This window comes from Zonotrichia albicollis, chromosome Z, assembly GCF_047830755.1.
Source record: "Zonotrichia albicollis isolate bZonAlb1 chromosome Z, bZonAlb1.hap1, whole genome shotgun sequence".
In the NCBI taxonomy this organism is placed as follows: Eukaryota; Metazoa; Chordata; class Aves; order Passeriformes; family Passerellidae; genus Zonotrichia; species Zonotrichia albicollis.
Window position 1 is genome coordinate 38,599,415 of NC_133860.1, and position 12,399 is coordinate 38,611,813.

The following is a 12,399-nucleotide window of genomic DNA, read 5'->3' on the forward strand; positions in this document are numbered from 1 at the left end:
GTATGTATCAAAGCTACGTGCTTTGATTTGGGGAAATCTCCACTTTGGGCCAAGGTGGTAGGCAGGTGCACTTAGAGAATATTTATGCTGTCCTGCATGGACTTGTCATCTGTGATAATTTTTTTTTAAAGAAAAATATTCACTGTCAAAATTAACAGATAATTAACAGTTATTGCAATCTGCCAATCCTGAAGAAGTCTGCTACAGAGGTGACAAATATAAAACTGTCCTCTTCTTGCTACTCTAAATTTACCTGTAGGTTCAGGAAGTTCCTCTGGTGTTCCCACATCAGCATCCCAAAGGAGTCAGCAGTCCAGAAAATGCCACCATGTTTTTCAGCTTTATATATGGTCGTAGAAACTGATTTTAGTCTATTAGACTTAACTGCAGGAGTTGAATTTCTGATTTACAACCTGCTCAGCTCTTCCTGCTGCTTTAATAAGACCCTTTATATTGACCTTATCTGGTGACTCGGGGATATCAGTCTTCCCTTCTTCCATCTGCCACTCATGAAGTCCAGTAAGGCTCAGTGCCCCCCAGTCAGCACCAGACTCCCTGCTGGTTACCTGAGTGTCTGAAATGTGAAATATGCTGGGGTACACTTTCCTCCCAGCACATTGTTTCCCCAGCATCACCTAAGTTAAATGTCCATGTCACTTGTTTCTAAGGTGAAGGAATTAGTTGTGATTGAAAATCTGAGATGTCATGTAATGAAATGCTGAGTAGGAAGGAAATGTTGCACTGCATCCAGAGGCAAGGGGCTTAGAAAGAATAACATTTGTAAGTGGCATTTCATGGCATTGTGCTAAAAAGGGGCAATGATGCAACACTGGGGAGTTCAGTGCAAACCTGTGCAATGCCCCACTTCTATGCTTACCTTACAAAAATTAGCTCCCTCAGAAAGGGGTTATTTACGCATTTCCTTAATAGACAATGCAGATCTTAATCCATTCTAAATTAACACTGGAGTGGAAAAACAGCTAATGAACCAGTTTATTAAACTATCATTCTCAAAAAACCAAGGTTCTTTAAGCAATTTTGCCTGGAAATACCAGCCTTGTTGTCTTTTTAAAAATAAATTCTTCAAATGCCATAGCATTTGCCATATGCAATACTTTCTTTCAAGTCCAGCAAGTTTCATTTGACCAGAATCTAACCAAATTTGAATACTTAAATGCATGGATAATTTTTTTAGAAATGAATAACTGCTACCAGCCAGAATATATATTTTGTGTGAATCACAAAACACTACTAAAAACACAGAGGATGATACCACCATTTAGCATTATGACCAACTCACTGTTCTGAAAGGGGAAGTTACATTTGTGTGTCAGGCTCCACGTGCACTGATAGTGTCTGTGATCACTCCTCCTCAGGGATTTATAGTTGCGGGCTGCTCTTGCCTTGTGCTGGCAGATCCTTGGGTTGCCGTGGTGGTTGCTCACTCTGCCTCCCCAGCCTCCACACACAGTCATAAGGGTGATTATCCAGCCACATTGGTAACAAGTACTGGGATAATCCAACTTTCTTTTTCTCAGGCCCACAGCTTGGACATACTGTGCTGCTCCAGCTGCTCCTGGCATGATTCCTGGTGTGAAAAACACCATTCACTTTTGTTAAAATTTTAGAGCCTTAATAGTAATATTAAGTACTATTAATGAAAATAGTAATAAAAATTAGGACAATAAGAGACAATAAAATGCAAAGAATTACGGATGTCTGGGTGCCTGGCACTCCGCCAAAAAGCACCCCTTGCTATCAGAGAATAACTCCTTAAAAGTAATAGCCTATTGCATATTCATATATCTTATACATTATTCAAACATTCCTTTCAAACTAGGGTGCTTCTGCTTAATTTCAGCTCCCCTCCCACCATCTTGTAAATCAACCTTCTTGGTTCCTCGGAGTCTGAGCTTTCCTGATAAGGAGACAATAATTCTTCTCTTGGGATCTCTGTGTCTGTTGCTGTTATCCCTACCTAGATAGGAGAATCCAAAGAATTTCTTGATTATCTCTTCCATTCCTTGAGCTAGTTACAAAAAGTATCTTACATAACATAGCTTCTATTTTAATATTATGCTATAGCCTAAAAACTATATTTACCACACTCCTTAAAACAGATTAACACAGTACTACTTAAAATAGATTAACACAGCATAACTTTCCAACATAACACATATAGTGTTCATTTTAATATTTGCAAAGAACCAATCACATAATATCCATTTTTCACACTAGGATATGCTGGCTTTTGGAAGGTGTCCAAAGGACAGGGCTTCTGGAAACCCTTGGCTACCTACAAGAATGTGAGGAGATGTGATCCATAGTCCAGATACTGGTGCACACTTAGGAACAAATGGAGAAAGATGTGACTTTATTATGGTATTTAGCCACCTAGACTGCATGACACAGATGGTCTTGCAATGACACACAAGTAAAACTACAGGTGATAAGTTATTTCTGCTGTCTGATCACACCTGTGCAGTGCTTCCCTATACTGCAATATCTTTTCCACAGGAAACAACTGTAGCAAACAATAAGGTTGTTGGCTGTGTCAGAATTCCCATTGGGAATCTATTGTGGTTCCCAGAACATGTGTGTGCACATGCGTAGACATTTCTTTTCCTTCCCATAACCATGTTTTTGTCTGGTTTCTTAACTACTAGGCTCAAGCAGAATACACATTTTCTTAAAAAGCAATTTCAAGCCTTTTTTGTTTTAACAGGCATAGAAATTCTAAATTTACAGAAGTGACCACCACAACATGTAACAATGTGGTTTTGTTTTCCTTCTGCTTGCATACACATTTGCAAGAAAATTGCCATATTTAATTTCACCTGAAAAACAGCCAAGTGGTGTATTTCTCCTTCTCTTTGGATGCAGACATTTTGTGCTCTTCATTTTGTCAGTTGACACAAACAAGAACTGTTTAATTACTGAGAAAAATTGAAATTACATAATACTGAAAACATCATTCTGAATTGTAGCTTTATTTCAGAAGATGAGAACAATGCAATTCCTAATATTCTTATCCTAAAACACACAGAGCTGGTTCATCCTTAGGAAGCAGAGAGTCTTTGAGCATTCCTGGTAAGTTATGATTTCCCTGTGCTATGCCAAAAAGCTTTCTGCCTCACCACAAACATCTTTTGAGTTCTCTGCAGAGGCAGTGCATTCCTCTCACAGTGAAGGAGGATGGTGAGTACCTCTGCTTCTGCAACAACAGTCCATAGCAATGAGTGGGGCAAGAGTAGAGCAGATATGTGTAAAGGTGCAACACCTGCAGGTGAAACTGTGGTTGGCATCTGAGGGCAATAACGCTTGTCTCAGTGACCTGAGCAAAGCTGATGTGCTCCACCTGTGTACATTCTGGTGAGGAGAATGGTTTGCTCCCAGGGCACAACTGGCTTCTGGTTAGAAGGGGTTTTCCTGAGAATTGCCCGATGGTTACAGCTTCTAACCCAGTGCTTTCCTTCCTTCTTTGCTCCCTGGCACCTGAATGGAGATCGGAATTTTAAGTCAGTTCTTGGGTACTCCTTGGCTGTCTTTTGTCCTGTGGGGACACTCCATGCTTCCCTTCTTCCTGACTTACTAGAACCCTATAAGTCTGTGTGCATAAAATTCCCCATACAAAGCTAGACCAAGGCACCTTGCCTTTCCCTAGTGAAGCAGTGAATTCCCCACTGAAGCAGTCACTTGAAAGCCCTAAATCAGAATTAGCATCTCCTCAAAGAGGCCCCATGCAAAAAGGAAGATTTTGAGGCAGGAATTCCTACTGGTTGAAGATTTCCGCCCAGTAAATCAGATCACCCTTCTCTGATTTTAGAATGTATATTTGATGGATAAACCTTATTCTAAATGCACTGATAGTTTGAGAATGACAGTCCTTTCCACGTAATAACATCTGCACACTGCTTTGCTATTAGTCTGCGTAATGTTTGCCAGCAACACAGCAGGGAAGTCCAAGCCTTTCTGGTGATGAATTTTTACTGAAAAAGCCAAGGCACACATCCCAGAGCTCTAGGGTGCTCTAACTGATTGGAAAGCCATTACAGAGCTCTGCTGCTTTCCCCAGTGCAGAGGCTGGGTTTGTTCATAACAGCACTGGCTGACATTAACAGATCTGCACAAACAGTGAATTAATGGTGCTCCCCATGCAGTGAATGCTTGTTGCTATTGCAGACATGCTGATGTATGGTACAGCCCCCAAAGTCTTCCACCATGCCCATACATCACCTTCACCAGTCTCTCTTTGTAAGACAGCTTCATTTTTAAATTAAACCTCAAATTCTACTTCATCTTTTGAGTTGATTTTACAGATGTGGAAATTTAACAAAGCCTGACCGGACATCTTCTTGCAATTGTACAAAAAGTCTGGAACAGAAATAGAAGATGATTGCAGTTTTGCTGAGTTTTCACTATTCTGTGATGCTTGTGTTCCCATGTCTTAACCACATTCTTTGGGAAGCTGACTGTGTTTCAAAGTTAAACACAGCAGTGGTTTTCCACTGCCTGTTGGCCGGTCATGCTGCTTTCCTGATCCTTGTTCAATTCTTGAGTCTATCTCTGCAGCTTCTGGGGAAAGGAGCTGCAAATCAAAGAAGGTGTACTGAGTCCCCAGCCCAAACCCTGGCTCCAGGAGTCCTCATCTGAGGCTGGGACTTTTGCTGCTGCCACAAAGCATGAGCATCAGCCACATCAGTGCCTGAACTGTGCTGAGGTCCTCTCAGATGCCCACTGATGTGCTTTTCAGTTTAACAACCATCTGGTTGACAGAATTAATCTTGTATGACTGGTAAATACCTTGTCTCTGGCTGAGTATATGCAGTTTTTGGAGCACCACTAAAAACAAAGTACGTATCTGGTTTTTATTAACTGTACCACTATGGTAATGGGTCTCCTCAGTCCCTAGTGTAACACCAAATTATGTAATGGTGATTCATCATGTGATCCACTTCCTGAAGCATCAACTCAGTTTGTTTGAATACATGAGGAAAGAGGAAGGGGTTTTACATCCTGCAATCCATCCCAGTTTCCTTGGTAAGTGTTGCTACATTATCTACACTTACATACTCCTACTCAGGATAATAGCTTTTAGTTGCACTGAATTCCTAAAATAAGAGCAGTTAGGACTAGAAATAGAGTTTAAAATAGTTGTTTTAAATATTACAGCACGCACACACACACACACAGAGCAGTCAAGACCAGGGTCCTTCCAGAGAGTCCTTAATTTCTACTTTTCATAGCATTACAGTAGTAATTCCTATCTGTGTGGAAAATTCCTGTCGCTACAGTTTAGTCTCCACAAAGGAGTCCTGTGGAAGTATAGACTTTCCCATATCCATCTACAACACATCTCCTTAATATGCAGCCTTCCTTTAGAACATACATGATCATTAAAATTAGTTTTAAGTCTGCCCTGGGCAGACTCCTGAACTTTGTGAAGACTGTATAGAGGTATGAATATTATACCTCTATAAAGGTATAATAAAGGATATTATACCTTTATAGAGGTATAATATTCATACCTCTATACAGTCTTCACAAAGTTCAGGAGTTTAGCGCGACCTTGGCTGAGCAGCTGTCTGCATCAATTAGTAAAGCCTTCTAAAATTAATGGGTTTTCTCGTTATCTACCTTATCTCTGGCCTTCTCTACAAGCAGTGTGTTTGTAAAGACACAATAACCTGATATGATGACGCCTGTCATATCTGAATTTGGCTTTGGAAGTTCCTGTCATCACATGGGAAGCTGAGAAATCCTTGGCTACTGCCTAGTACTGTTCAGGATTCTTAGCTGGAGACTGGAGGAAGTATTTTGGAAACATCGGGGAAAGGTCGCAGCTCCTGTTAGGAAAGCACGGCCTCACAGCTCTCCTTAGAACAAACACGGCTTTTTCCACGCAGGAACGGGCGTGTGTGCCGGCCGTGAGAAAGCGGCTTGCACCGGGGCTGGTGCACTACAGCGTTAAACTTCAATTCCATGCCCGGCCTCGTAAGACCCGCACGTTTAAATGAATTTAACTCACTGAATTTATTAGATCTCAGCTACTGAAAACCAGGTGTTTTAGTACGTAAACTAGCAGGCAGGCGGTGTCAGCAGTGTCCTGGCGAGCAGGACAGCCCGCCGAGGCGGGTCCCGCTAGCAGCGCAGCTCGGCGGCCCCGGCGGGCCCGGGCGGCGGCGGCGACGGAGCCCACAGGCGGCTGACGACAGCGGAAGCCGGGCGGCGGGGCCGGGCCGGCAGCGGGGCAGAGGCGGTGCCGCTCCGCCCGCCGCGGCGCCCCGGGCTGCCTTGCCCATCCCATCCCAGGACATCCCAGCCCTGCCCAACCCAGGACCTCCCGGCGTTGTGCTCTCCTGCATGCGGGAGCGGCGGGGGAGCCGCGTTGGCCCGCTCCGCCAGCATGTCCGCCCGCTGCTGCGCCGGCCAGGTGGGCTCGGGGAGCGCGGCAGGTGTGGGGCGGGCGGCGTTCCCGGGCATTCCCGCGGCCGCGGCGGGGAGCGCGGTCCCGCGGAGCCGGGTCCCGGCGGGGCAGGGCGGTGGGCGCTCCCCGCGGCAGCGGGGCCGGGCTGGGCAGGGGCCGTCCCTGCGCTGCGAGCGGCCGCGGCTCGGCGGGCTCCGGGTCGGGCTGCGCGCCGGGCTCCCCGGGCCGCCGGCGCGGTAGAGGCAAAGCAGCCCTGCAGCGAGCCGGGCTGCCTGTGCAGGCTCTCCGAGTGTCCACGGTGGTGTTTCGGCCAGTTTCTGCGTGGGCTCCGCTCGTGTTTCGAGAGGGAGCTGTCCCGAGGCGCGGGCTGTGCCGAGTGCGGGCGGACGGGCGGGAGCCGGGAGCGGGCAGCGGCGTGCGGGTGGAGGCGCTGACAGGGAGAGAGGCCTTCCCAAAGCCCTGCGCCGCAAGGAGCCATTCCCAAAGGGCTACAGATCCTTTGAGCTGCTGCGGGAGGCGGTTGGGTGATAGCCACTGGCTGCAGGTGGTGCAGAGTTCTTAAACCACATGGTATAACAATTGGAATGCACTTAACTAATCTCATAGCCCCTGGATGCCTATCCACAAACTCCTTTAAATTCGGCTTGTGGAAGGTTTCAGCATATTCAGGTGCTGGCAGAGGAAGTGAGAGATTAGAGCAAGTGGCAATGGAGGGCGGTGCAGGACCTACACTGTTCAGTATCCATGGGGTGGGAATTCAGAACTCCTCATCTTACGATGGTACATCTGTTTTCCCATTCAAATCAATTCCACAGGTGAAGGATCATGACTTGGAGGAGATAGGCAGTAGTGAGGCCCTTTCCAGATCTCCTTCTTGGTTGCACTGAAGGGAAAGACTCCGTTCCTAATAGTTGTCTCTCTGGTATGATGTTAGACATCTTCCCCAGGCACTTTATTTTGTGGTTAATTTTCATAAATCTCTGTTTCTGGAATAGAAACCCATTACTACTTCTGTCTGCAGCAGACTAGCCAGCGAGCTTATTTCTATTGTTTTACATATTTAAGTACCTTGTGGTCCTAATTCTATTGATATTTCTTTTCCTTTGCTCACTCTGCCCACCCTTAGGCTCTGATTATTCTTTTGCTCTTTTATGAGCCACCTGGGAAAAATGTTGTGTCTTTCCTGTAGTTTGAAATCCTGGGGTGGATTTGGTCTTTTGTCTGTGGTTCTTTCAGTCTTCAGTGGGACAGGAGGATTGCTGAGCATGCATTCACTTGCTTACCCTCTGGGAGCTGCTCTGAGCCTCTCCACACAGTCCTGTGGACCTGCAGGACAGCAGTAACTACATTTGCTAATGCTCTTCTTAATGCAGGGGCCTCCCTGACTGCTGCTTCATAACCATTCTGGCAGGGTGTGAAACAAGTTGTGGAGCAGCTCAACAAAGTGAAGTTAGTAGGTGCTGCTACTACAGTGACTCGTGGCTTTTTGCATTTTCATTGTGCCTTTTTTTGGTGTAGCTCCTGGAGAAGTAATTTAAATTACCAAGAGGATGAAACTGTTGTGATGCTCAGTGAATGGCATGGCTTTAGCATGACCAACCTTTGAGACAATCTTAAAGCCTCCATCCCTACCCTGTGTAGTAATCCCTGATAGTAATGTGTTTCACTGTCGGGTAATCCCTGATAGTAATGTTTCATTGACACTGAAATGTCACTTTGGAGTATGTGAATAAACTGAACTCCTTACTGTTGTTGAAGACGAAGTGAAAGCCCTAAGGTGGATGTAATCATTGTGCCAGAAATCTCTGGGGACATTTATTCTGCTGGCTCAAACACTACTTTTGATGTAAGAATTATTTATGCTAAATAGGACATATTGCTGGAGTTACACCAGCAAACACAGCGTGGATAACCTTTTTACAGGCCATGATAATGAGCAGAATAAACCATGTTTCATTAGCATGCAGTGTCACATTTTTAAAATGAAAAATGATCTTTGCCTTTTTTATTTGATTTATTCCAAACTCGATGAGGGCGTATTTGTATAGCATGATTAATACACAAGAAAAACAAATGGGATAGAAGTTCTTCATTCTGTCTCATCCAAGCATCCTCAGGCATTTTGTGGGTACTGTTCATTAAGCTGGAAAATCAAGAAGGAATTTGGCCTCTCCTTCAATGTTTCCCTGAAGATGAAGTTAACTCTGTGTCCAGAAAGAGAGATTAAGTGCTTGAGGAAAGATGAAACTTTTTCAAAGAGTTACACTAAGCAACTCTCATGTTAGGTCCCTCATTTTTTCCTAAAATGCAGTAGTTTAATGTGCTTGATGTCCTGTAGTGTGAGGGTTTTTTTGTGGTGAGTATTTCTGCCTTGTTGATATCTTATGCATGCCTCTGTCTGTGGATGTGCTTTCCTAGAGCTGAATGAGAACTTTGGTATTGTCTTTCTGAGCTATTTAAGTGCAGTTGTCATTTGTGTGTAATTGCCATTTGTCTGTAGCTGATATGGAAATATTAACATATTAACATGACAATTAATTTTCACTCAAAAAAATTTCCCTGGTGTGAAGTGGATGATCAGTGATTGGTACTTTATTGAGTCAGACCATGCTAAATGTCTAGTCGATGATGCCTGTCAGAATGAATGCATCTAGGTTTGCAGCCCATATTCCTGTTGTTACAGGATGTAGCGGCAAGATGCCAGACAAAATCAGTTATGCTGATTTTGCATTTGTGAAATTATTTAAAATTATCTTAATGGACATTACTGTGTGACTTGCATCCTTGCCAGGTAGACCCTGGAAACTTACTTTGAAGGAGTTTGGCCATTTATAAACTTTAATTTCTGCAGTAGTTTTTTACTGGGCAGTGTACAACCTTGCTTTGAAGATAATTTTGATATTTAGATTTCTGAGCTGTAATGAGCTTGCTATATGTTTCTTCTTTTGCTTGTGTCTCATTGATAGACTTATTTTTAGAATGCAGTGAGAATACAGTTTGGCTTGGGCCTTCACAATGCTTTTGATTACATAAAAACTGCTTAAATTGACAGGAAACTGGATTTTCTGTTTGGCTTTTCTTCACTAATGATTCTCAAGAGGATAAAGTTGAGATCATGGTTGAAGAAAGCAGCTGTTGCGGAAAGTCTTTATTACAATGAATATGTTTTTTCCAGAGTTAAATAAATGTAATTTAGATCGTTAACAATCATTTTGGGTGGATGGTATCTTGTAGCTGGGTTGTTCAAGTAGATGAATTTTCGAGTTAGAACTGATAGCTGTTCAAGCTGATGGAGCTCTTTTTGTAGGTCTGTTAAGTCCTGAGAGACGTCCTTAGTAGTATTCTGCACTTAGAAATCATATCAGGTAGTAAATAAAAGAAGTGCCACAAGTTAGAATATCAAGTTTTCATTTTCTACCCAGAATTCTAATTCTGATGGGGTTAAAAAAAAAAAAAGAAAAGGGATAAAAACAGTACTGCTATATTTTTAAGGTTGACATTGGCCCATCTTTTGACTTCTGTGACTCATAGCTTCTGGGGAGAGGAGGGAGATGCCTATGCACTCCGGGACTGCCTGCCTCTCTGGTGCTGCCTGTTTGCATCTGCAGGTTGAGAAGGGGGCTTGCAGTCCTGTCCCCCATGGTCTCTTCTTTTCATTAGATGGTGAAAAGGGTGGTTCTGTCACCCTCATCCAGATTTATGTCCTCTGAGGTCACAGGAGCGTTGCAGACGTGTGTGTAGTGTGATGTACCACAGTGCTGAGGGATGGTGCGGTGGTGATCCTGGCTTCACTCCGCATGGTGCTCCCAAAAATGCTATCTCTTGTTCTGCAAATGGTCTTCCTAGGTGCCAGGGGTGTGTTTGGTGTGTTTGACCTGAACATTTAGCTCCAGGTATTTCCACACCTCTGCCACTGCTGTTATCAATTGTGATAGAAGGTGAAACTAGCTGTCTGGGGTCAGATATAGGGTATTACAGTGTACTCCAGTATGTTAGGAAAAAAAGCCTGGTGAAGGACTGTTTTCCCTGTTTGCAGAAACATGGAGTTGTTGCTTTAAATAAATGGTTTCCTGAATAATTGAATTAGCAAAGCCTGATTTCCTGCAGCTTTGTCCATTGAGGTTGGTCTCTCAGGCTGATTCCCTTTCTAATAAATATGAAGTTGCGTTGCAACCTTTTCCTTGGTTAGGGTTGAGAGATCATTTTTTCCTCTACTAAAACTTTTGCCTCTTTTCCAGGAAACTTTAAAAACTTATCTTGGAAGTTTCATCTGCCTCCTGTAGCAGGATAAAATTTACTGCTGGATTCAAAACTGTTCAGAATGGGAAGGAAAAGTGACCAAAAGATGGGGAGATCCTGTTAGTGTTGTATCATTTGACATTGCATTTCTAGGTTGGGATCCTTTCCCTGTCGCTGCATAAGAGGGAGAAGACAGTCTGTCTCATTTTTGCCTGATTTCCAATTGCTTCCTATTTTCTTAGACTTTTTCTCTTGCATCCCATGAGTTGGTTGTATTGTGAGGTTAAAGAAATGCCTCAAATACCTATAGCTCTAGAGCTGTGGGGTGAAGGCAGTATAAGAGCAAGGCCTTCACTTTTAAGGGCAAGGGGATATTTTTCTGCCGAAGGATCTAAACACTACAGCTAGTTTTATTTTAGTTTTTGCAAGTGTGGTTTTTCCAGGATGTGCTTTTCCTGTTACTGGAGCTTTCATTGCCATGGAAGCTCTTGCAGTTGTAGGTACAAAACCTACTTAATTCAGGGATGAAAGGCTGAGCTGTGGCTGCGGTGGAAGCTGTAGGTCTCGTTGGAGCTGGTGTCTCCTCTCATCCCAGACACATGCTGAGGCTGCATGGTGTTCTCAAGTTAGCCATGTGCAGATGGTTGGACCTGAGGTTGCTTCCTGTGTCCTTCTCAAGGACCTCAGTCAGTGGTGCTTCCATTTCTTTCTCCACCATTAGGGTACTGAATGCCAGTCTGCAGCTGAGCATTCTGTCCATGGGATTTGACCTGCTGCCTTGTTAAGTTATCCATGAAATAAGCTCCAGCATCAGCATGTTACAGGGTGAGGGAGTGAGGCACTGCGCCGCCCAGAGCTGGGGGGACTGCACGGTGTGCCTGTGATGGAATGTGGGGGAGGTGGCTCTGTACACCTGCCATCTCATCAACATTTTAATTAGTGGTAGCTATGCAGGAACTAGTGTTTGCAGTTTAGTAATTGGATATTCCAGCAGTTAAAGATGGTGTGCTCAAGTACTTAAGCATATAAAAGTTAACAGTCTAAGCATATAAAATTTTGCTCTTCTTTCTGCCTGGTAGCACTGATTTAAAATACATCAACCTGAGTTTTAACAGGAACTGTTCTTCATGTTTTCTGGAAAGACCTGTCTCAAGGGTTTTTCTCTTGGCTTATTACTGTCACTGGCAAAACAGTGGTTCAGGAATACTTCCTGTATCAGGACAATGTAGGCATTATATTTAAAAATGCTCATCAAGAAGCAATGTCAGGATGTGAGCAGGCTCCACTTTGAACCTGCCGCTCAGGAATAGTGTGTGAATGTTGTGACGTTGATGTAAACTGAAACACCTTTAGCAATGCTTTGAACAAGTAGGATTTTTTTTAATATGAAGGCATGAGCAAGAGTTGTGGCTTTGCACCAGTTTATTGGCTTTTGTCTCTTTGTACAAAGTGTTAATGTCTTTTTTTTTTCTTTTTTTACTCCTTACCCTAAAGTCCTCTTGGACTCAGTACTGAAACCATCTTTTAAAGACTCAGCATGTTTGTGAAACAGCTCAAGGCTGTCTGTTTATTCAAAAGCAAAGCAGCTGTTCCAGCTATGTGCTTTTAAATCAATGCATATGAAAATTTCATTTTAACTGCTTCTTCACTCCAGTGGTACATGGACTTGGGCAGTTACTGCCCTGCATTTGTTCTCTGTACCTGGTGATGTACCATGTTATACCATGTGCCAT

The 12,399-nt window shown here is 43.7% G+C and overlaps 1 protein-coding gene across 1 annotated transcript in view; it reads left to right on the forward strand.

Moving 5' to 3' along the window:
• The first annotated feature begins 6,157 nt into the window (after window positions 1–6,157).
• SERINC5 (serine incorporator 5) overlaps window positions 6,158–12,399 on the forward strand; it is a 40,543-nt gene continuing 34,301 nt past the window's right edge. The window contains exon 1 of the mRNA XM_074533546.1: window positions 6,158–6,433. Coding sequence (XP_074389647.1) covers window positions 6,407–6,433 — 27 coding nt within the window. The 5' untranslated portion in view covers window positions 6,158–6,406. The remainder of the gene's footprint in view (window positions 6,434–12,399) is intronic.